Consider the following 23,618-nt stretch of genomic DNA (forward strand, 5'->3'; position numbering starts at 1 on the left):
TTACTATAGTGTATATTGTTGGGGAGGAAGAAAACTTTCCTCTAGGAAACCTTCTAAGTTCTTCTGGCTGGTCTAAGAATTAAATTGACATGAGACAGATTCAACAGGAGAAAATCAAATTTAGTTTTATACATATGAGAATCCCATACACATAAGGGGGAGAGAGACCCCACATGCATGAGAGGGTCAGAGGCAGAAAAGTAAAATGAGGACTACATGCCATCCTGAGCTAAGGAATGAGATGGGGTCCTGGGGCTTCCAAGGACAGGAGGATGATAAGAAGAAAAGCAGATGTTTGGTAATTAGATATTTGCCCTACCATATAGATGGGGCCCTTTAGATAGAGCGTATCTCCAGTAATAACTCTTTTCTGAGAAAAATTTCCAGTTTAAATTCTTCTAGGTAGTTAAGGGAGGGGGAGTATTTTCTCTTGCACTCACCAGGTCTCAGTTGCCTTGAGCTCAAAATAATCCTCACGCAAAAATGGAACATTTGGGGGACGCTCCGTTATGAACCCCTACAATATGTATATAGTGTAGGTTTACCCAGCATAGTTTTAACAAATAAAAGTTGCAAAGCTAGAGTCGTATCTCCAGTTTGTGTTTTGCCAAAAGAGTAGTATGGAATAAAAGACAGGGACAAATAAAGGGAAACAGGAAAATTAGAAGGAATGGAAGACGTAAGGGATGGGCAAAATAGAGGAAAGGAATTTTTTAAAAATTACAGAAGAATGTACAGGCAGGAGAAAGAAAGTCAGAAAAACCACAGACGAAAAAGAAGGGGCCAGATCTGAAAGGACTAGGCAGAAGGGGAGGGGTCAGGAAGCGATCACCAGCGCAGCTTGGGGCTGGGGGTGGGACAGGGAGTTGGGGGTTGGAGGGCTGTGCAGCGTTGTGGGGCGGGGCCAGAAGAAGCCGAGCCCCGTGGGCGGGGCTTCAGGGGCGGGACTTCCTGTCGGAGGCGTAACCAGCCTGACCCTCCTCTCTCTCCGGAAGAGCCCAGCGTTGGATCCGGCTGGTATCCTAGCGAGCCTCAAGCCCTCCATCCCGAGGTGAGACCTTCCTTCCTGCGATCCCGCACCAGCCCTTGGGCTGGCTTGTCGTGCGCTGCGGGCGCGGGCGGCTCTCCGGAGTGGTTTGGAGTGGGTGGGCTCGGTCAGCGGTGCGGGATGGCGCCCAGGGACAGAGGCCGCAGTTGGGGCGCCTTCACCCCTGCGGTTTTGTCCTGAGCCACGGCCGAGTGACACCAGGAACGGTCCCTGCGTGTGTAGCGGTTTCGCCCCCGGGATCTCGCTGAACCTTTGCGGCAGCTTGTGTAGAATAATTCCCTCTTTTTCATTTTACCGATTCCAAAGAAGCTCAGAGAGACCTGGCATACTTCCAGGGGCGTGTAGTCCCGGTGTAAGCCCCCGATCCCGTGCTGTCCGCAGTCCCGCTGCTGGGGACAGGTGGCCGGAAGGTGGCCGGAAGGTGGCATGGTTCCCACCGCAGGGAGGGTGGTAACCAGGACAGAAGAAGTTGAAAATGTTTCACGTGTTTGTCTTTGAGAAAGTGAAGGTGAACAAAATCTGTTCCTTTTTGAGATATACTCAAAACTGGTTGGAAAGATAAGGCATGCACACAAATGACCGAAATGTAAGGAGAACATTCCTGAGTGCCCCAAGAGCGATGTACAAAGTTTTATGGGGTCTTCCAGGCTTGGGTGTCCTCTGAGCTTCTCACGGCGTGTTCCCTCCTAAGGAATGTCATTCAGACTCAGGACTCAGTTGATGCCTACTCAGATGACTTGCATATTTGTATCTGCAGGCCATACCTCTCCTCTGAGGTCAGGATCCATACAGTCAGCTGCCTAATTGACATCTCCTTTTGGTTTCACAAAGGTTCCTCATCCTCTACTAATTAAACTATTGTTCTCCCCACCTCCTACCCAGATCCCAAATTTGACTGTTTTCTATTGCTCCCTGTTTCAGTAAATGTCACCATTATCCATTAAGTTGCCAATGTGAGCTATCTGGGCATCATTAGACTCTTCCTCTCCCTCATACTCCATATCCAATCTATTGCTAAGTGCCCTCAGCTTTACCTCCCAAAGCAAATATCCCCACTGTCTACTCTTCCCTCCACCCTCTAATCCATTCTGTTCAGCAGCCACGATGTAATGATTCCTCATGGCTCTCAAATCAAAATCTTACCTCTGAGGCCTCGCTGAGGATGATCCCTACTATCCCCCAGCCTCACCCCTCCCCCATTTCTCTTGATCTCTGAGCTGTCACACTTAGGCCTTTCGGTTGCTCTTCACATATCAGGAGTCCTGCAGTTGAGTTAATTAATACCTATTCTCTTGTCCATCAAATCTTGGTTGAACCATGTTCTTAGGGAAACCGCATCTGGTACCTACGACCAGGTCAGAGTTCCCCTGTTACATGCTTCTCATTGCACTTCTGCTTAGCCTTTATTACATTTGTGATGTCGCATGTGGTCTGTGATTTTTTTTTTTGATTAATATCTGACTACCCACTAGAGAGTAAGTGTGAACTCTGCCTGTTTTTCCTCACTGTGATGCATTGCACAGCATATAATAGATACTCAGCAAGTAGCTCTTGAATGGTTAAACAGATTATGACTTCTGGGTGGAGAATCCCTAGAAGAAAGGGTAGCTTTTGAAATGAGCCTGGAAAAATTGGTAGGAGATATCAGTGCTGTTAGTAGAGGGAGATATGAATGGCTTAAGCAAAGTTTCTGGCTATTGAGAACATCTAGTTCTGTTTAAGTCTAGAAGAAAGGAATGGGAGTAAGTAAGAATGAAAAAAAAAAAAAAGTTTGGAAATAATTCTTGAAGTGCTCTAAGCAGTTACTCCTATAACTCAAAAAGTGGCTTCCTTTTAAAATTATTTAAATGCTTATACCAAGAAGAAGAAGCAACCAGCAGAAACAGCTCAAAGTATCTGTCCTTTGCCCTCCCTTCCCTTCCCCTCCCTCCCCTCCCCTCCCCATTCCTATACTGTGAGCACCATGATTGGGATTTCCGACCAGTCTTCAAGGTGAAACTCTGTGTAAGTTATTCTCAAATATAAAGATGACAAAATTAGGGTTGCTTTATAAATGATCCACATTTTTCTGAGTCTGACAGCTTGAAAAGCTTCACTGTCCTGGGTACAGGTTTTAGAGTGTGGTCAAGCCAGTGGTGAGTTATTTTAGTCTTCTCTTCAGAAGTCAGTGGAAAGCTGGACAATTCAGAAGACAAAAATGTGTTGTTTTTTTTCCCTCTCTGAAACTTGGGGAAATTCCTTTTTTACTTTATTGTTATTTTTTTAGTCCTGGAATTTTCTTTCCTCAGAATGTTATGATAGAAAGAGCAGTGGACTTTACATTCAGAATTGAGTTCGAATGAATTCTGACTGGGTCATCTGTCTAATAAAACCTTGGGCAAATTATTTATAATCACTGAGCTTTAAGTTCTTCATCTTTACAACCTCATTAAAAATAAATTCACATGTATAAAGTACTGAACTACCTGACATTCAATTAGTACCTGTGCCATTTGCTCCTTCCCTTCAAAGCTTCTTTAATTTCTATCTGTGGTTAGTGGAATGCACGGATGCCAAAACTGCAGATACTGAAAACTGTCTGTGTTCCCTGTGTTCTTTCTCTAATTTTCACTTTATTCTTAACCCAAACACGCACCTGTCTTTTAAGATATTTCTTGTGTCCTTTCTTCTCCATTCCCTAGACCAATGCCGTTTTTTAAAATGGCGTATGGCATGGGCACTTTGGGAGACACTTTTATAGAATACTTTTTGTTATGAAAGTGTTTCTGCAATAGAAGTGAAGTAATTTAGGTAAAAAGTGTTTCTTAATGGACCTGTGAGTGAATACTGAAAACAACTGAACTCTAGAATCAGGTAGAGGGTGAATCCTGAATAAAAGTATTTTGCAAGTTGAGGTGTTTTTGTGAACGAACTATTCTATGATTACGATTTTTAGAGATTTGTAACTGCTGTGTCTTTGTATGTGTGAAATCTGTTCAGAAGATGGCTGATCCTTGGCAGGAATGCATGGATTATGCAGTGACCCTAGCAAGACAAGCTGGAGAGGTATGAACTGAAATCTTTTCAGCCATGATGTGTTGGATGTGGACAGCCAGCGTGTGGTTGCCTTGTTAAACAAAACATGTACTTTGACTCATCTGTATTTGTTTTCATTTTATCAAACTTTAGTGGAGTGATACTTTAATTTTGTCATTAAACTTTTCGTGATGACAGTTGTGAATCTGAAATGGGATATAAGATTCTATGATTTTATACCCAGAAGGTCATAACCCCTAAGGATTTATTTTATTTACACTGTGGTAAGAAATATTTAAGAATATCATTTAAGACAGATTGAATGTTTCAAACCATTTCTGTATTTCATCTTTTAGTTTGATTTAAAATGACTTAACGCTTTTCCTATTTGCTTACCAAAAAATCTTTTTTAGATGGCTCGTGAAGCCCTAAAAAATGAAATGGATATTATGATCAAAAGTTCTCCAGTTGATTTGGTAACTGCTACTGACCAAAAAGTTGAAAAAATGCTTATCTCTTCCATAAAGGAAAAGTATCCGTCTCACAGGTATTTCTTATTTCAGTTTCTTGTGATAAAAGTGAAATCTAGGTTGGAGTCAATAGTACTAGACAGAAATTTTGATTTTAGACTCAGTAATTGACTATACTTAATTTAAGCTGAACGGGAATTTATTTGGAGGGTGTTGGGCAGCTCAGGAGCCCTGAGAGCAGGGCTCAGGTGGGAACCAGGGAGGAAGGCAGAGCTGGTTAGGATTGGGTTAGGGTTCGGAGCCATTGCTTCAGATGCTGCTGGTAGCCTCACTCCTGACTCTGCTCACTTTGGATATCTTTAACCCATTAGCTCAAGATTACAAATCCTGGGCAAGAACATCTGCTAGCTGAACTCAGGTTGTTTGCCTAAGTTCACACTTCCAGGGAGCAGTGAACAGGGGATATTTGGATTCCTTCATAGTAAGAGGAGTGTTTGGATGCTGGGAAGTTGACGTGACAAGTGTCTGGCATAGACAAGATTTAAAAGTTCAGTTTTATTCTCTATATTGCAAACTTTTTTAGGTGCTAAAGTCAGGGTAGCTTTAAGGAGTTTGAGAGAAAATACTAAAATCAGGGCTTTCTTTATAGGCACAGAAATATAACCAAAATATTGTCATCATTTTAAAGGTTTAACATTGTCATTCTCTACTTCTTCGTGATCATGCCATTGGCCATTCCTGGTATTTTAGTCACTGAGGAGAAAAAAAAATGTTTAAAGCTAAATATATGTCTTCTCAATGAAAAGGTTTATAGCCAAGAGGAAAAGAGATGCAAGAAAATTATGATAATGATTATTAGGACTGTTCAGTATTGAATAAAGGACATAAATAAAAAAGAAAGTAGCAACGGAAAGAAGAAATCCAGTGAACTCAGACACCATTTACAGAATTCACCTGAGATTTACTATGTAGCGTGTTTTAGGAAAGCATGTAGACACAGTAATTTTGGTGGGTGATTTGCTTTCTCATTGACTTATTTAACGTTCTGTATATTATCTATTTCTGTATAGCAAGTTACCCTAAAAACTTAGCAGCTCTAGACAGCAAACATTTATTATCTTAGAGTTTTCTAGGGTCAGGAATATGGGAGTAGCTCGGTTGCATTGTTCTTGCCAGGGTCTCGTAAAGTTATAGTCAAACTGTGGGTCACCTCAGGCTCCACTGGGGCTGAAGGGTCCATTCACTTATGTGATTGTTGGTGACTTCAGTTCCTCATGGGTGGTCTGCGGCAGCTCCGCTCAGTTCCTTACCATCTGGGCCTCTCCACAGAGCAGCTGATAGCATGGTGGCCGGCTTCCCTCCAGAGCGACAGAGGGAAGGGGACGGAGGAAGAAATAGAGTGAATAAGATGGAAACCTCAGTGCCATTTTGTGAACGAGTCTTCCAAGTTGCACGTTGTCACTTCCACTTTGTTCTATTGGTTAGAAACGAGTCACTAAGTCCAAATTCACACTCAAGGCAAAGGGTGTCAGGCTCTACCTCTTGAAGAGAGGAGTATGAGAGAATCTGTGGACTTATTTTTAAAACCTCCACATTTCCTTAGTAAGTTCTCATCTGCAACAAATTCACTTTTCAGCATGTGTGCCTTCACTTATCCTGGCATTCCATTTGAGAATTTCGGATTCTGTTATTTTTCACATGACTTTGTTCTGGGGGAAGTAAAACTTTCTCACTTTCATCAGTCTGCAGGAAAAACAATAGAAAAGTATAGTGTACAGACTTTTGTTATGTTTTATAGTAGACCCTGGGTAGCTTAAGGTTTGAAAATTGTTGAAAGCAATGTAAAGATTCCGAGTTTGTTATTTTTTTTGTTTTCAGTTTCATTGGTGAGGAATCTGTGGCAGCTGGGGAAAAAAGTATTTTAACTGACAGCCCTACGTGGATCATTGACCCTATTGATGGAACAACTAACTTTGTACATGGGTATGTTTTAAAATTTTAAATATTGTAATTCTTGTTTGTGTGTTAACTGAATGGACTGTTGGATATTTTGTTCACAAACATATATACTTCAGAGAATTGTGTAATTTGTAGAGTAGTTTATAAGTGTATTATGCATAATTTTCATCAGCTATGGAAGAGGTGATGAACTATTAATGTTGTAGACTTGCCTTGTGCAGGGAAGTGCCCTGTTCACCATTCTTTTTCTCACTGTTGAAACCACATAAAAATGTATGCAAGCAACATTGCTGCTTTGAGATCAATTAAGGAAATAACTAACTCAATACTGGACTGTTGTCTATATAGAATGGGTTCAATCCAGGAGAAAAAAATCTGTTAAAAAGAGCATGGGTTTTAGGATGTGTGAACTTGTGGCCTTGAGCAAGTTGCTTAACCTTTCTAAGCCTCAGTTTTTCCTTTTCATTCTATAAAATGGGCACATTAATGGTACCTGCCTCATAGAATTGCTTGTTGATGGGACTCAATGAGTTGTACATTTATATAAGAACTTACTCTAGTGCCTGGCACAAAGTAAGTATATAATTCAGTATATACTGAGAAGTATATGTAGAATATATATACAAAGTAAGTATATAACTCAGGATATTTAGAAGAAAGCCTGATGGAATTGCCAGTGAGAGTTCAAATGAGTAGCCTAGTTTGGTGGGATGACACATAGTTGTTATATTTGAAGTTACCACGTAGCTGTATGTATCTTTACTAATAGAATTGTTAAAGCCATAAAGCTAAGATGTAGAATCGATATGTGATGGAATGTTAATGTTGAAAGATGCTCATAATATTATATAACATAGAGAAGATTATAATACAGTGTATAGTATGATCCCATTTTTGTTAAAATTGAAACTATATTCATGGAATTCTACATTTAAACGGTATGAAATGGCATACAGTGCCAAGTAGCCTTCCCACTTCTGACCCCAGCTCTCAGGACCCATCTCTGGAGGTGACCATTGTTATCAGCTTCTTGTGAATCCTTTCAGAGATGTCTCATGCCTGTAGAAGCATCCTGTATGTATGCCTCTGTATAGTCTACCCTCCCCATCCCCTACGATTTACACAAAGGGTTGCATACTGTACACACAGTTCTGGGGGAGGAGGGATAAGACTGTTCATATGAAAAATTTGTAAGCAGTTTTATTATGAAAAAAACATGTTTGTTGAAAATAAGTTCTATTTGATAAATTTATGTGTGTGTTTTTTTTTTTTAAGATTTCCTTTTGTAGCTGTTTCAATTGGCTTTGTTGTAAATAAAAAGGTATGTTGTTTAAATTTATGGTTGGTAAAATGCCTTGCTGTCATTTTCTGAGAAAGAGTAAATGTGTCTCCATAATAAATTTAGGTTTGTCTCTATTCAATTTATGTAGCTGCATTATTTTGAAATAAACTCCAGAACTGTTAAACTTGTCATGATACTTTTTCCAGTGAAGAAAATGTAATGTTTTCTGAGAAGATTTTATAAGGAAAAAATACACACAAGTAACTGAAATATGATTCAGTATTTAATCACCATTATATATATGATAGAGTCAGATAAGATAGGCATTGATGTAGGGTCTAAAATGCTTAATGGGAGAGGTGTGCTTTGAGCTAGGAATGCTTTCGTAGGCATTGTGAAGGGAAACACCAGGAAGTGGTAGGGGCCAAACATGGTTAGAAAATGCAGACTATGTTCAGGATCCTGAACACTTGCTGTATCTAAAGCCCAGTAGGGTACAGTCTCTACCTGTTGCATTTCTGTGCTGTTTGGGTATTTGATTGATCAAAACACGAATGATGTTTACTAACATCTTACATAACTGTCTTCAAGAGGCTTGCGATATATTTGATCAGCATGTACACAAGAGAGTTAAGAAATCTCTGAAAATAAAAACACAAATTAGTGCAAATGAAATCTTAGGCACAGGATTGTGTTAATCAGTGAGAACTTTCAAAGGGAGATAGGTGAGCATTTCTCGTTTAATCAGCCCTGGGCTGTTGAACTCCCAGTTCAGTGCAAAAGTTACATGTGTGAACAGATGAAGGTAATATGTAGTGGAACTATGAAAAAAAAAAATACTATGAGAACATGAAGAGGGTGTAACCAATTCTGCCAAGAGTGGTTTGGGGAAATCTTCATACTAAATGGAAGGGGTCTTAGAATTTGGTCATGTGAGTTGGGTCATAGCAAATTAGGGGTTTGCCAGATAAAGAAGAAAAGGAAAGCATTTTAATCAGAAAGAACTGTTTGGAGAAGGGCATGATGTGTGTGGGGAACGGTGAGATGTTCATTGTGAGCAAAACTTTGGAAATGGCAGGAGCAGAACCAATGAGGTGAGTTAGTTGTGGTCTTGCCGTGAGGCACCGTGGCCTGTCCATGTCAGAACATTTAGATTTTGTTTTTAGGTGGTAGGAAACCAGTAGAGGTTTTAAAGTGCAGAGAGACAGATAATTCCAGCAACGTAGAGGTCACACCAGAGGGGCAGGTGATACTGAACTCAGATGGAGGTGGGGAAAATGGCTGAGGAAATGCCAAAAATCAGGAAGTGTTTTCAAGATAAAATTGGAAGGAAGTGACTAATGGGAAAGGAATGAGGCATGAGTGATCAGCTAGTGAGTGAATTTGACCTCCTCAGTTGAGGTTTCTGCAAGCCTAGGTTCTGAAGCACAGCTTCTGACCTGTGAAGATGGGGTTGGTGGGAGCCACAGTTAGAGAGGTAGTTGAATTTGTGGACTGGAAAGAACAAACCTGTAAGAATCGAGAGAGCTAAAAGGGAAATGGAAGAATGAAAAACCCTGGGGAACACACAACTTTTAGGGGTTAGGCAGAGAAGAAGGTCATAAGAAAATGTGACACCAAGATAGATCAGTGAGTGTGGTAGGACTAGGAGAATACTGCCAGGAACACAGAGTATGGGATTAACTGATGGTGGTCAGCAGTCTCCAAATCTTCAGAGAAGACATTTGATCAGCAAGAGTGCATTGATGATCTCTTTGCAAGGAGTTGCAGGAGATGCGTTATCAGGGAAGAAGCCAAATTGTAATGTAGTAAGAGAATGGGAGATGCAAAGTCTAGACTACTCTTTGGCAGTGAAGAGAAAAGGAGAAGGTAATGTTTTGAAGGTTTTGTGAGGCAGGAAGAAATTTGGCTAGAAGTACCGGAATGAAAGTCCAAGAGAGGAGGGATCAGTTGATGGGGCAGGTTTTCAGAGAAGTATAACACAGTAGGAAGGATTCACCCTAGAAAACAGGAACGATCTGTCTTCATCTGAGGCAGGAAGGAGAGAGGTCAAGGTGGGTGCCCTTAAATTTAGAAATGGATGAGACAGGAGTTAAGTGTTTAGGTCTGATGACTTCTTTCCTCTGACTAAGCTGGGAATTAGCATTTTAAATATCCCACGGTTTAGCCCTTTGAAAACATTATTAGTATACCAGATTTTCTTGTTACTTTCTTAGAAAAAGTATGGATGAAATGAGAAAGAATACTCAGGTTTGGTAAAGGAAACTTGTTTTCCTTCTGCAGATGGAATTTGGAATCGTATACAGTTGCATGGAGGATAAGATGTATACTGGCCGGAAAGGAAAAGGTGCCTTTTGTAATGGTCAGAAACTACAGGTTTCACGCCAAGAAGGTAGGTTTATCCTCTAATTTTTGGTGTGATTGATATTATATATATTCGTATGCTATTGTTTTTGAATGTTAACCTGTAGAGCTCTCCAAGTGTTAACTGATTCATAAATTGTGTCTGTTTTCTCTGTACTTTTTAATTGTGACCACAATTTTGGATGTGGTAGTGGAAGCAGGGGAAGCAAGTGTGATGGAGCAGAAGACACTTGAGGCTTGCATTTTGTCAGGGGCTGGGGAGGAAGATGAGTAAAAATGACTCTCTGCCCTCATGGCATTCATGTTTTATTGCTTCAGCCACTGCATCTCAAATTCTTTGTAGAAGTCCTTTGTTCTGATGCCATTGGGCCCAGTTATTAGTAAATTGAGGGGGAAAAGGCACTTCAAGTTGGGAATCATTAAAAATGAGGCATAAAACTATTATATATAGGATGCATAAACAACAAGGTTCTACTGTATAGCACAGGGAACTATATTCAGTATCCTGTGATAAGCCATAATGGAAAAGAATATGAAAAAGAATACATATATATGTATAACTGGATCACTTTGCTGTATAGCAGAAACTAACCCAACATTCAGTTATACATATATATATTCTTTTTCATATTCTTTTCCGTTATGGTTTATCACAAGATATTGAATATAGTTCCCTGTGCTGTACAGTAAGCCTTGTTGTTTATGCATTCTGTATATAATAGTTTGCATCTGCTAGTCCCAAACTCCCAATCCTTCCATCCCCCTTGGCAACCACAAGTCTATTCTCTATATCTGAGTCTGTTTCTGTTTTGTAGATATGTTCATTTGTGTCATATTTTAGATTCCACATATAAGTGATATCATGTGGTATCTTTCTCTTTCTGATTTACTTCGCTTAGTATCATAATCTCTAGGTCCATCCATGTAGCTGCAAATGGCATTATTTCATTCTTTTTTATGGCTGAGTAATATTCCATTGTATGTATATACCACATCTTCTTTATCCATTAATCTGTTGATGGACATTTAGGTTGTTTCCGCTTCTTGGCTATTGTAAATAGTGCTGCCATGAACATAGGGATGCATGTATCTTTTCAAATTATAGTTTTATCTGGATATATGCCCAGGAGTAGGATTGCTGGATCATACAGCAACTCCATTTTTAGTTTTTTGAGGAACCTCCATACTGTTTTCCATAATGGCTGCACCAATTTGCATTTCTGCCAACAGTGCTACCATTTAATTTTAATTTTCGTCTTGTTTCAAATCTATATATAAATTATTTAATTTCTAAATTCCACTTTTAAAAAAAATATGTAAGGTGTTTGCTCGTTTCCCACTAAAAGTATCATGCATGCAGGCAGATTGGTTATATTCTGTACTTTTGAGGGGGTGGTCTAAGGAGCTAGACTCTTTTTGATGATTATAAAAGTGATGATAAAATAACTAAAAGAGATAATAAATTGATAAGAATTTTAATATTTAAAGCCTTAGAAAGAAACAAATATGATACAACTAGGAAGAGGAATAAAAATGTCCAATTTGTTCTGAATTACAAGTGTCAAATTTTTTTATCAGAATTCTTATTAATAAACTCTAATGATTATTTAAAACATTTTCTTTTAGATGTTACCAAATCACTCTTGGTGACAGAGTTGGGCTCTTCCAGAACACCAGAGACTGTGAGAATTATTCTTTCTAATATGGAAAGGCTTCTTTGCCTTCCCATCCATGGGTAAGCTCTTTTCACTTTCTACCTAAAGTTGAACATTCTATGTTAACATTATAGATAATTTGACATTCTAAGGAATGAATTTTTCTTTAGAAATGAAATTTTTAATTAATAGACATGGGATCAGTACCGTAATTCTAATTTTATAATGTAATTTTAAAAAGTTTTATTTGAAAATAATTTCAAATTTAACAAAATTTTCAGAAATAAAAAACTACAAGAAACAGTAGTATACGGTTTATCCAGATTCACCTATTGTTAACATTGTACCCCGTTTGTGTTATCATTTTATCATTCCTTCTTTTCTCTGTCTCTGTCTCTCTCTCTCTCTCTCTGTGTATGTGTGTGTGTGTTTTTGTGTAAATATACTCCTTTTTTTCCCTGAACTATTTCATGGTAAATTATTTAGATCATGGCTCTTTACCCCTAAATACTTCAGTTTGTTATTTCCTGAGAATAAGGATACTCTCTTTTATAACCACAGTACAATTATTGACTTCATGAATTTGCTCTTTATCTAGTCTACCATCCATACATATATAGCTTTGTCAGTTGATCTAATAATGTCTTTTATAGCATTTTTTTTCCTCCAGTGCAAGATTCAGTCTAGGGTCAGTATTATGTTTAGTTGCCATGTCTGTTTTGCCACCTTTAATCCAGAACATTTCCACAGCCTAAGTAATTACCCACTTCCTCTAAGTTTTCAAGTTATTTGCATAGAGGTACACAAGGTAGAATCTTATAGTTTATTTCTGGCCTCTCTGTATCAGTAGTTATTTCCCCCTTATCATTTCTTATTTTGTATATTTGTGCTTTCTTCTTTTTAAAAAATCTTGATTAAGTTACTTGGTGGTTTGTCTATTTTATGTTTTTTCAAAGAACCAGGATTTTGCTTATTAATCTGGTCTACTGTTTTTCTCCTCTGCTTTATTATTTTCATCATTGTGCTTTCTTTTTGTTCATTTTGTTGTTTCCTTTTTTTTTGTTCCTTTTTAAGTAGAGAATTTATTTTTATGCTTTGATTTTTATTGATGTAAGTATTTAGGCTATGAATTTTTATCTGATTACTGCTTTAAATGTATCCCATAGATTCTGATGTGTTTTCATTGCAATTATTTTTCACAAAATTTGTTACTTCTGTTTGTATTTTCCTTTTCACCCAAGAGTTGTGTTCTTAAATTTCCACGAGGAAATGACTTTTTGCTTTTATAATTTCATTTTTAATTTGTAGTTTTATTACATTGTAATAAATATATATTATGGAACTTTATGTCTTCTTTGTGCCCAGTATATGATCAGTTTTTGTGGAACTTCCATATGCACTGAAAAAAAAGTACATTCTGTATTGTACTTTGATGTTTGGACTTGAAATCTACTTTGACATCAGAATTGTGCCTGGTAAATCTTTGTCCACTCTTACTTTTAGTCCTTTTGAATCACTGAGTTTTAAGTGCATCTCTTGAATACAGCATAGAGTGGAGTTTTGCTTTATAATCAATTTGAAAATCTTTTTTCTTTTGATAAAAAAGTTAGGCTTATTCATTTATTGATATGACCGTTTTGTTTGGTCTCAATTCTGTTGTATTATCTTACATTGTAATTACTTTGTATATTATGTTATAGTTACTGTATTTATTTGGTGTATCCTCTCTGCTTTTTTTCTTTTTAGAAATAGAAATTTATGAAAGGTTCAATTTTATTCTAATGGGTTTCTTTTATATTAAAACTCTTTATAATGCTCTTAATATTCTCTTTTCTTACTTGACCATTTACTCTCTGTAAAGGCTCCAGAACGTTTTGGCTTCCGCCTGTTGCCTATATAACATTCAGTGATTTTACTCTACTTTCCCCTTTTTCTCTCCCTTTTCATCCAGTTTTTTAAGTTGCGTTCTTTCTACTTTGTCAGACGTATTATTATTACATATTCTTTCACCCACGGTCCCATCCTGTGGTCTTAGTTTTTGACTTTATAAAATGCTCACTGTCCTTCCATGAAGTTTTCCTGGTGTCAAAAGTACATAAATAACAGAATTAAAACCAGTGAATCACTGAAGTATAATTAGTAAAAGTTTATTGTTCACACACCAAAAAGACAGTTTGCAAACCAGGAACACCCTGACCAAAACATGAAATGAGGCTCAGGCATATATTGTTATAAAGCAGCTTATAAAGTGAGAAAGCAGTGACTATTTATTCTTCACAGTGTTTGGCTATAATAGAATTTTTTTAAATGATAGAGAATTGATTAGTGGTTACCTCATATCAACCTTGAGAAACAACTTAAGTTTTGCTTGTCATTTCCAGAAGCATAAGCAAGAAATGACCCAGGTTGAGTTAGTTTTGCAAAATATGCTAAATTAAGCTTTGTTTGCATGACTAAACTAGTTTTGTGTGCTCAGGGAATTTTCAAGGCTGGTCTCTGTTTGTTTTTGATTTAACACCAGTCACCTTTAGATTAGATGAAGCTCATCTCTTAGTAGATTCCTTGAGAAGGGCACATGCACACAGTATTCCATGAGATCTGGCACATTCCAAACTGTTTTTCTGTGGTCTTGAAACGTGAAGGAAAGCTTGGCTGGATAGAACATCCTTAGTGAAAGAAAGTATAAAGTACATTTCTTTTTTTTTTTTTTTTTAGAAATTTATTATTTATTTATTTATTTATTTATTGCTTCGTGGGCTTTCTCTAGTTGCGGTGAGTGGGGGCTACTCTTCATTGCGGTGTGTGAACTTCTCACTGCGGTGGCTTCTCATTGCAGAGCACGGGCTCTAGGCGTGCAGGCTTCAGTAGTTGTGGCACGTGAGCTCTAGAGTGCAGGCTCAGTAGTTGTGGCGCACAGGCTTAGTTGCTCCAAGGCATGTGAATCTTCCCGGACCACAGATCAAACCCATGTCCCCTGTGTTGGCAGATGGATTCTTAACCACTGCGCCACCAGGGAAGTCCTGAAGTACATTTCTTAAAAATGCTATTACAGGGCTTCCCTGGTGGCGCAGTGGTTAAGAATCTGCCTGACAATGCAGGGGACACGGGTTTGAGCCCTGATCCAGGAAGATCCCACATGCCGTGGAGCAACTAAGCCCATGTGCCACAACTACTGAAGCCCACGTGCCTGGAGCCCCTGCTCCACAACAAGAGAAGCCACCGCAATGAGAAGCCTGTGCACTGCAACGAAGAGTAGCCCCCACTCACTGCAACTAGAGAAAGCCCGTGCGCAGCAACGAAGACCCAACACAGCCAAAACTAAAATAAATAAATTAATTAAAAACCCAAATTAAAAAAAAAATGCTATTACACTGTTGCCTTGCTTTGTATGTTATGAGAAATCTGATGCCAATTTAATCTTATTGGCTTTTAAATTATTTCATGTTTTACTTGGAGGCTCTGAGAAAATTTTTTTTCTTTTAATCTTCCATGGCTGACACTTTTATAAGGGTATATCTTGGAATTGCTCATTCTGGGATGTTGTCTCCCTATAACAGGTAGATTCATATCTTTTTTTTTTTTTTTCCTGGAAAGTTTTCTTGAGTTTTAGTTTTAAATATTACTTCACTTCTGCTGTTTTCATTTTCTTCTTCAGAGACACCAGCAAGAACATTAAACCTTCTTTGCTTCTTCCCTTTTAACCACTTTCTCTCCAACCCATTTTACTTCTTTCTTTTATTGCTTTTCCTCACTGCCCTTTATTAAGTTTTCATTTGCATCAGTTCTCTTTAGGGAACCTTGTGATTTAGTCTTCATTCCTGATAGAATTTTGTCTTTTTTCTCCCACTTCTTTTCTGAGTTCAGTTATCTCTTGTTTTATTTTTTCCTTGTTTTATTTTGTTTTGTTCATTTCTGTGCTTAATTTTTTGCAGAGACACTTTATGAGTCAAAAAAACCCCAAACACTTTTATTAGCAATGTCTGATGTTTCAGAGTAGATTTGTGTGGATGTGTCTACTTTTTCTATTTCTGTTCACTTTGAGATCCGGGTTCCTGGTTTCAGAGCTCCTTATCCTGTCAGTTCTGCCCTTCTGTGTAGGTTCTGTTATGAATTTCTGTTAAGTGGTAGTGGGAGGTGAGGATTGGCATGTCTTGTTTCTCTTTCATTTCTCAGGATCTTTAATTTTTTCACTCTTAGCTCCTGCTTTTCCTTCATTTTGTCCCAAGAGATACCACCTCTTTTTATTTTAAATTGAAGTATAATTATATATCAATTATAAATGACATTTATGAGGCAAAGTAAATCATTATGGGTCAATTTCCTTTGTGTAATTTTTTGGGATTTGTTTAATGAAATGCACTGTATTTGTTTACTTTAATGATGTTTTCTGGTATCATGCTTTAGGGAATCATTTCTTCATAAATATAGCTACTATTTTTTGAGGCCCTTTTGTATGCTAGGCCCTCTGCTAGGTGCTTTACGTCTGTTGTTTCTAATCATTGCAGCCATAGCCAAGGTAAGTTGGTATCTCCATTTTGATGACAAGAAAGCTAAAACTTGAAGAAGGAACTTTTTCAAAATTATAGTTTTTAAGCAACTGAGCAGGGGAGCAAACTCAAATCTTTGTGATTCTGAAGATAGTCTTTTTTACTCTGTACCATCCTAGCTGTATAGGAGGAACAGACTAACATAGAATTCAGGACACAAATGCAAAATCTAGACCACAGCCTCAATTATTTGGTAATTAATAATATTTTGTAATATTTGTCCATAAAAGAATATGCTTTCTGATCAAAAGACCTCTTGACAGAGAGCCATTGATATACATCAAAAGTAGACAGAAGCATAGCCTATATGCTATGCTGGAAGAACAATGCCTATAGCGTTGTTCTTCCAGCCTAGGGTTCTATATTTGAATAGAATACCAAAAGATAATTTGTGAGTGATCTTGGTATTTTCTTTCTATGACATGAGATATGAGCTATCACATATCCCTTGAGAAAAGGAGGAAAATACGCCATTATTTATAAACTAAAAAAAGCCACTAAAGTTAATTTGGGTTTATATATTTGGAAAACAGTCAAACACCTATGGAAGTTTATTGAGGTTGTTAGTTCTTTCTTAAATTTGATATATAGTAAGAATATAGGCAGTAAAATGTATTTGAAATCAAGGGCATCATGTAATTCTGATCCTTTTTTTTTAAAAAAAATTGCTTTGGCATGAAGGATGTACTCAGGTGTAATACTTTTTCTATTTTTAAGAAACTAAACAAATACCACATTAGTCATCAATTTTCCATTATTTCTTTTTTTTAAAATTTTAATTTAATTGGGGTATAGTTAATTTACAGTGTTTTGTTAGTTCAGATGTACAGCAAAGTGATTCAGTTATACATATACATATATTCATCCTTTTTTAGATTCTTTTCTCATATAGGTTATCCCAGAATATTGAGTAGAGTTTCCTGTGCTATACAGTAGGTCCTTGTTGGTTATCTGTCTTACATATAGTAGTGTGTGTATGTTCATCCCAGTGTGTGTATGTTCATCCCAAGCTCCTGATTTATCCCTCCCCCCTGCGTCTCCCCTTTGGTAACCATGGCTTGTTTTCTATATCTGTAAGTCTGTTTCTGTTTTGTAAGTAAGTTCATTTGTTCCATTTTTAAAAATTAGATTCCACATATCATATGCTATCACCCATATGTGGAATCCCCTTATTTCTTTAAAAATAAATAGTGAAGGAACTCAGTGAACAGACCTGACTGCTTTACTTTCAGAGGTTTAAACAGCTAAAAAAGAAGCTTGAGTAAAACCCATTTGAAAGTAGTAACTTACAGACATGATGACCTCTTTTTCGTAAACATTTCAGTGTGTATATTTTTGATAAAAGGGACATTCTCTAACATAACCACAATTACTAAAATCAGGCAATTAAGTTTGATACATTATCTAATATAGTGACTTAATTCGTATTTTGAAAGAATTCTAATCCAAGATCTAATCCAGGATCATACACTGCATTTAGGTGCCATTTCTCATCAATTTCTTTTAATCTGGAGCAGGTGCTTAGTCTATCTTTTCTGACCTAGACATTTTTGAAAAACGTAGGGTAATTATTTTATAGTATGCCTGTTGATTTGAATTTGTTGGGTTTCCTCATGATTAGATTTGGGTTATGCATTTTGGGCAGGAATGCTACAGAAGTACTGTTATTTCCTTCTTAGTGCATTATATCAGGAGGCACATGGTACCTTTTTGTCCCATTATTGAATACTAACTTTGATCACTTGGTAATGATCTTGCTATCTTTCCCATTGTAATTATTATGTATCTTATAGGGAGATACTTTGATACGTAAATATCATTCATCCACTCATTTTAGCATTTATTGTTGATTCTTTCCTGAATCAGTTATTATTATAATGGCTAATAAAGTAATGTCTGTACTTACCTTAACTTGATATATTTCCAAGGAAAAGCTACTGTGAGAAAGCAAACCTGAAATAATCTTTCCAGGCAGGCCTAGATCTAAGCAGAGCCCACCAGTGCTGTTATGTCTTTGGTCACGTGTACTGATGCCCATGCAGTTGGGGATGACCGGGAGTACATTTTCATCCTTCTACAAACTACGTGTATTGTGGGGCTCTTGTCCCTGGGTTTAGACCACAATGAATATACATGCATGCCATGATAGTAGAATTATAGCATTTTCTTCAGTTTTTTTCCCCAAAATATCCTTGTTTTAAAGTTTATATTACAAATGATTGTTTCATAAGGATTAGTTTTGTCATTTATATAGTGCATCATGACTGTTGCATCAGTCAACACTTAAAAGAAACTGAAGTTAAGGAGGAATGCCTTATTTGAAATAATTTCTTTTTCTATCTTATTTTTAAAATATTATTTGTTAGGATCCGAGGTGTTGGAACAGCAGCTCTTAATATGTGCCTTGTGGCAGCTGGAGTTGCAGATGCATATTATGAAATGGGAATTCACTGCTGGGATGTAGCAGGTGCTGGCATTATTGTGACTGAAGCTGGTGGAGTACTCTTGGATGTAACAGGTAAAATTATGGGACAGTAAAGCATTTTTCTTTCCATATCTGTTGGACCTTCCTCTCTATATGGGTTTTTTCCTTTAATGTTTGGTACATATTATACCTCAGCTCTTAAGGCAAAAAAAGCCATGTAATTTTCTTTTTTTTTTTTTTTTGCCATGTAATTTTCTACACAATCAAAATAACAAACATTGGGAGATAGAGGCAAGGATAAGAAGCTAATGGTAGCATGGGATTAATAATGATAAATGGCTTAGCCTCTTCAAATATGAGTATCAGGAACTCTTGAGAGGCTATAGAAAAAGTCTAGAAGGTCATTGAATCTGAGAATTGTACCAAGAGTTCTTTGAATGGTGACCATGGTGGTGGTTGAACATGGACTTCATCCACCATCACTTTCTGCCTTGAGCCTAGAGGGGCTACATATTTCCTCTGTGCTGGTGGTGAGATTTTTAAAAGTAAGATTGAACCTGGGTTAAAATAATTCATCAGTGGTCTGGGAGAAAGGCAGCAAAGAATTAAGGAAATGGGAAGGAGAGTGGTGTGAAAATGCATTGGAGTCAGATTTTCTGTCCATAGATTCCCAAACATTAAAGAGGTAATAAGAGTAATAAAAAGAAGAAATAGAACACACAAAAGGTGAAATAGAGAAAAGATGACATTTTCCAGCCTAGTGTGATTGAGATACCAGTTCCCTCCACAACCGGTATTTACTATAAGAAGGTGCTTAGAAACTCATTTATGTATTATCAAAGCTTAAACATTATGGTTATGTGACAACATAGATCTTTTTAAAGATAGTCGAAGGTATTAAAATGTTATGATTGACCATAGTACATATTGCTATGCGAGTTTTATAGGAATTATTTTTGTACAGGATATAACCATGTTCCATATTTGATTTTAGGTGGACCATTTGATTTGATGTCACGAAGAATAATTGCTTCAAGCAATAAAACAATAGGAGAAAGGATAGCCAAAGAAATTCAGATAATACCTCTTCAAAGAGATGATGAAGATTAATTCTAACAGCTTCACACATTCAGTCACAGTTGCATCTCTCCAGGTTTGCTGATGGTGTTACAAAATTCAGGACATCTGTTTCACTTGAATAATATGATTGGTTTAAATTGTCTTCGATGTCCAGATTAAAAATTGCAACTTGTTCTGTATTTTACTAAGAGTAGGTATGCAAGAATGGCTGAAATGTTTGTTTCATTGTTTTAAAAATTTGTGCGTGTTAAGAATGTACTTTGGGAAAAATATGCAGGCAGTTGATGAGACAGGTATCACATCAACTGAAATAGTCAATTAGCAATTTAGAGTTTCTAAGTATTTATGAGCCTCTGAAATTTTGACTGAACTATTTATGTGCGTGTGCATTCTTAATTAGAAAGTTAACTTTTTGGAAAAATTTTTTTCTTTAGTTCCCAAAACCATACTTAACTAAATTTGTAAGAAGTATATAATGAGTACTTCCTAGACCAAGGTTTCTTTCTTTGCAGAGAACCTTGTTTTATTCATCAGTGTAGCACCAAACATGGTACCTGTTAAATAGTAGGCAATCCAAAAATAAGCATTGAAAGAATGAATATTTTAAAGGTAGCAATTCCTAGTTGCTACATAAAGTAATGAGCTCATCATTCTGTAATTTTACTTCAGGTTTGGAAGTAGAAATTATCTAGTCATCCTTTTTATATTTCACATTACCATTCCTTTTAACATTTCACATTACTATGCCATTTCAATTAACTGTACCTATGCCTCCTGATACATTTCAATTACTGTACCTCCTGATATCATTTATTATTGTGGGCATTTCTGCAGTTTATATGTTTTTCAAAACACTGCATTGCAGTATTTGTTTGGATTTCTTTAAAGTCCATATATAAAAGAGAAGAAACAGTTTCAGAAAAGCACTTTCATCAGGTAATTGATGTAACTAGATACTGTATGACACTTTACTAAACTCAAAATTCATGTTTTCAAGATGTTCAGACTGATCTGGCTGAGCACAGGAACCTGGCAGATACACTGCATTGTTAATATTGAGCTATTTCTTTCTTCCCAAACTCCTTATTTACCTTTGTTGATTCTATTCAGCCTTTAAATATTCCTTAATAGTCTTTGGCTTCTCAAACTCAAAAAGAAAATTGTTCTGGTTCATAGATATTTTTAAAAGAATAACTTATTGCTTAGCCTTGTCCTTTGACACATGAACAGTATTAAGTTTTGTTATAGGCTCATGTGAGCCTTACATTTGATGAAAGGAGAAGTGCTTCTATAAAGTTTTCAAGACAGGATTTTTTTTTTTTAATTGTCATACACATCTAATACATTAAATGTCTATGAACCTAAGATTTGAGTATTATAATTACTGTATTTGTACTGTTGGTCACATGCATCTCATACTGTATTATTCTAAGACAGGTTGTTTTGCAATTAAATATATTGTGATTAAGAATATGATCATGAATAAAATTTTAAATAAAAAGTATATATATGTTATAGTCAGGGTTTATAGTCTTCCCAGATGTGTACACACACACACACACACACACACACACACACACACATAAAATATACACAGTTGAACACCCCTCCTTTTTAAAATAAAAAATGAGCTCATTCTGTCATGTACTTATGTGTGAAGTGTTCTTTGGATTCAATTTGAGTTACTAGCTATTCCTAGAAATGATTTACAATGTCTGGGTCAGTAGTTTGCCTGTGATATATATCATTTTGACTCAGTTGTCCTTCATTTCAAGATCTAATCTAGAGCCTAAGATACAATGTTTAAAGAAAGAAAAAATAATCATTTCATATGATAGAAAAAGTCTAGAAGGTCACTGAATTGTTGTTTCCATTTGCTTCAAGTTCATAACCCCCTATCTTTACCCTGCCTCATTTGGAAAAATTAATTCTTTTGTTATCCGATTAATACATACACATAGTTCAAAATTTCAAATAATATACAGAGCTCAGAAGGAAAAGTGACATTTTCCTATCCCATTCCACCTCACCCCTAAGTTGATCTCCCCAAACTCTTTAAGTAGTTTCTTTTGGTATTTACCTCCATCTTAAAAAAAAAAAAAAAAAAAGAGAGAAACATATTCTGTTACATCTTTATTTATTGACTTTATTAATTATCTATTAACTTGCTATTATGGAAGATGAGGATTTTGTACTCTTAACTCCATGAATTACTTTTAGCTCCTCCTTTCTATTCTTCTAGGATAGTGATATCTATTATTTGTTGTTGTTAAATTTATATTCAGTGTTTAACTTAGGACTTTTATTCCCTGCTAACTAGTAGTGTGTTATGATTACATTTTCTTTCCTGTGCAACTTTTTGTTCTTTCTGAAATTGACAAGTTTCCCACAGGACTGTAAGTGCTCTTTGTTTTCCGTTTGTTCAACCATAGTCAGGTATTCTGTTCTATTAGTACTATTTTCTTTTCCTCTTGAAGACAGATCTTTTGGGGCCCTTTTCCTTTTCTTCTAGTCTGATTGGTTCCTGGCTAGATATGCTGTATGGCAGTCCTTCTGGGGCTTCCCTTTGCTTCTAGAAGATAGCAGAGGAGAATATCTTCCTGACCTTGGTAGACAAAGAACTGGTAAATAGGACACAAAAAGCATTATGCATAAAGGAAATTGATTAATTGGGCTACATTAATATTAGGAACTTCTACCATCAAAATATACCAGAGTCAGAGGGCAACCCACAGAGTTTGTAATACACCTGACAAAGTATATCCAGCATATATAAATAACTCCTACATATCAAGTTCCAACAAACCCCCAGTGATACCAAGGGTTGATAAGGATGTGAAGCACCTGGCCGCCTCTATCGCTCCAAAGGTTCTGCCCTTTTTTTAAATGTATTTATTTATTTATTTATTTATGGCTGTGTTGGGTCTTCGTTTCTGTGCGAGGGCTTTCTCTAGTTGTGGCAAGCGGGGGCCACTCTTCATCGCGGTGCGCGGGCCTGTCACTATCGCGGCCTCTCCTGTTGCGGAGCACAGGCTCCAGACACGCAAGCTCAGTAATTGTGGCTCACGGGCCCAGTTGCTCCGCGGCATGTGGGATCTTCCCAGACCAGGGCTCGAACCCATGCCCCCTGCATTGACAGGCAGGTTCTCAACCACTGCGCCACCAGGGAAACCTGGTTCTGCCCTTTTTGAAGTGGCCAGTGATGTCCTAATTTAAAGAAGAAAAATCTTTTATGCTATTAATTTACTTGACCTCTCTGTAGTTTTTCATCTCACCCGTTCTCTGTGTTTTTAAAATTACATTTGTCAAATTCTCCTCTGTCCACTTCTTGTCAGTCTTATTTGCTGACTCTTCTTCCTCTGGTGAAGATACTGTGCTATGAGAGAGCCATTCTTGGTCCCGGCTTCTATCAAGTCACTCAGGAAACTCATTCATGTCCCTGACTTCAGCTATCACAACCATTCTGCTGAGTCCCAAATCCAAATCTTAACTTAGTGCCCGCATTTCCCTTGTGAGTTCTTACCCTGATTCATCTCCGTCTCCCTGCTGGACGGCCCCTTCTGAATGCCCTCTACTTTTATCAGCTCAACATGTCTCTAACCAAACTAATTAATTTTCTGCTCATAATTTTCTGCTACTGTCCTATATACATTCCCTCCCTACCCCATCCTCTCAAATAAGAATCTGTTATATTTGATGTGTCCTTTCCACTAGTCTTCCATTCCACTTTGTCAAAACCAAGTTTTTCATAATATTCCCATCAAATACTCCAG

The 23,618-nt window shown here is 37.1% G+C and overlaps 1 protein-coding gene across 2 annotated transcripts; it reads left to right on the forward strand.

The window, feature by feature from the left end:
- Positions 1–995: 995 nt before the first annotated feature.
- IMPA1 (inositol monophosphatase 1) lies at positions 996–21,360 on the forward strand. 2 transcript variants are annotated; one of them, XM_036830585.1, is made up of 9 exons: positions 996–1,051; positions 4,028–4,093; positions 4,477–4,610; positions 6,412–6,516; positions 7,768–7,813; positions 10,058–10,166; positions 11,765–11,873; positions 18,707–18,858; positions 19,760–21,360. In XM_036830585.1, exons 2-9 carry the CDS (start codon positions 4,031–4,033, stop codon positions 19,873–19,875), a joined length of 834 nt encoding a protein of 277 aa, XP_036686480.1. In that variant the 5' UTR covers positions 996–1,051; positions 4,028–4,030; the 3' UTR covers positions 19,876–21,360. The 2 variants fall into 2 exon arrangements, with proteins under 2 accessions (XP_036686480.1, XP_036686481.1); XM_036830586.1 differs by having other exon boundaries at positions 4,031–4,093.
- Positions 21,361–23,618: the final 2,258 nt, after the last annotated feature.

This window comes from Balaenoptera musculus, chromosome 17 (assembly GCF_009873245.2).
Source record: "Balaenoptera musculus isolate JJ_BM4_2016_0621 chromosome 17, mBalMus1.pri.v3, whole genome shotgun sequence".
NCBI classification, from domain to species: domain Eukaryota; kingdom Metazoa; phylum Chordata; class Mammalia; order Artiodactyla; family Balaenopteridae; genus Balaenoptera; species Balaenoptera musculus.

Coding starts and splice junctions, on each gene's coding strand:
- IMPA1 (XM_036830585.1), top strand. CDS start 4,031: ATGGCTGATCCTTGGCAGGAATGCATGGATTATGCAGTGACCCTAGCA. Junction 10,167..11,764: donor ACAGGTTTCACGCCAAGAAG/GTAGGTTTATCC, acceptor ATTTTCTTTTAG/ATGTTACCAAATCACTCTTG. Junction 11,874..18,706: donor CTTTGCCTTCCCATCCATGG/GTAAGCTCTTTT, acceptor ATTATTTGTTAG/GATCCGAGGTGTTGGAACAG.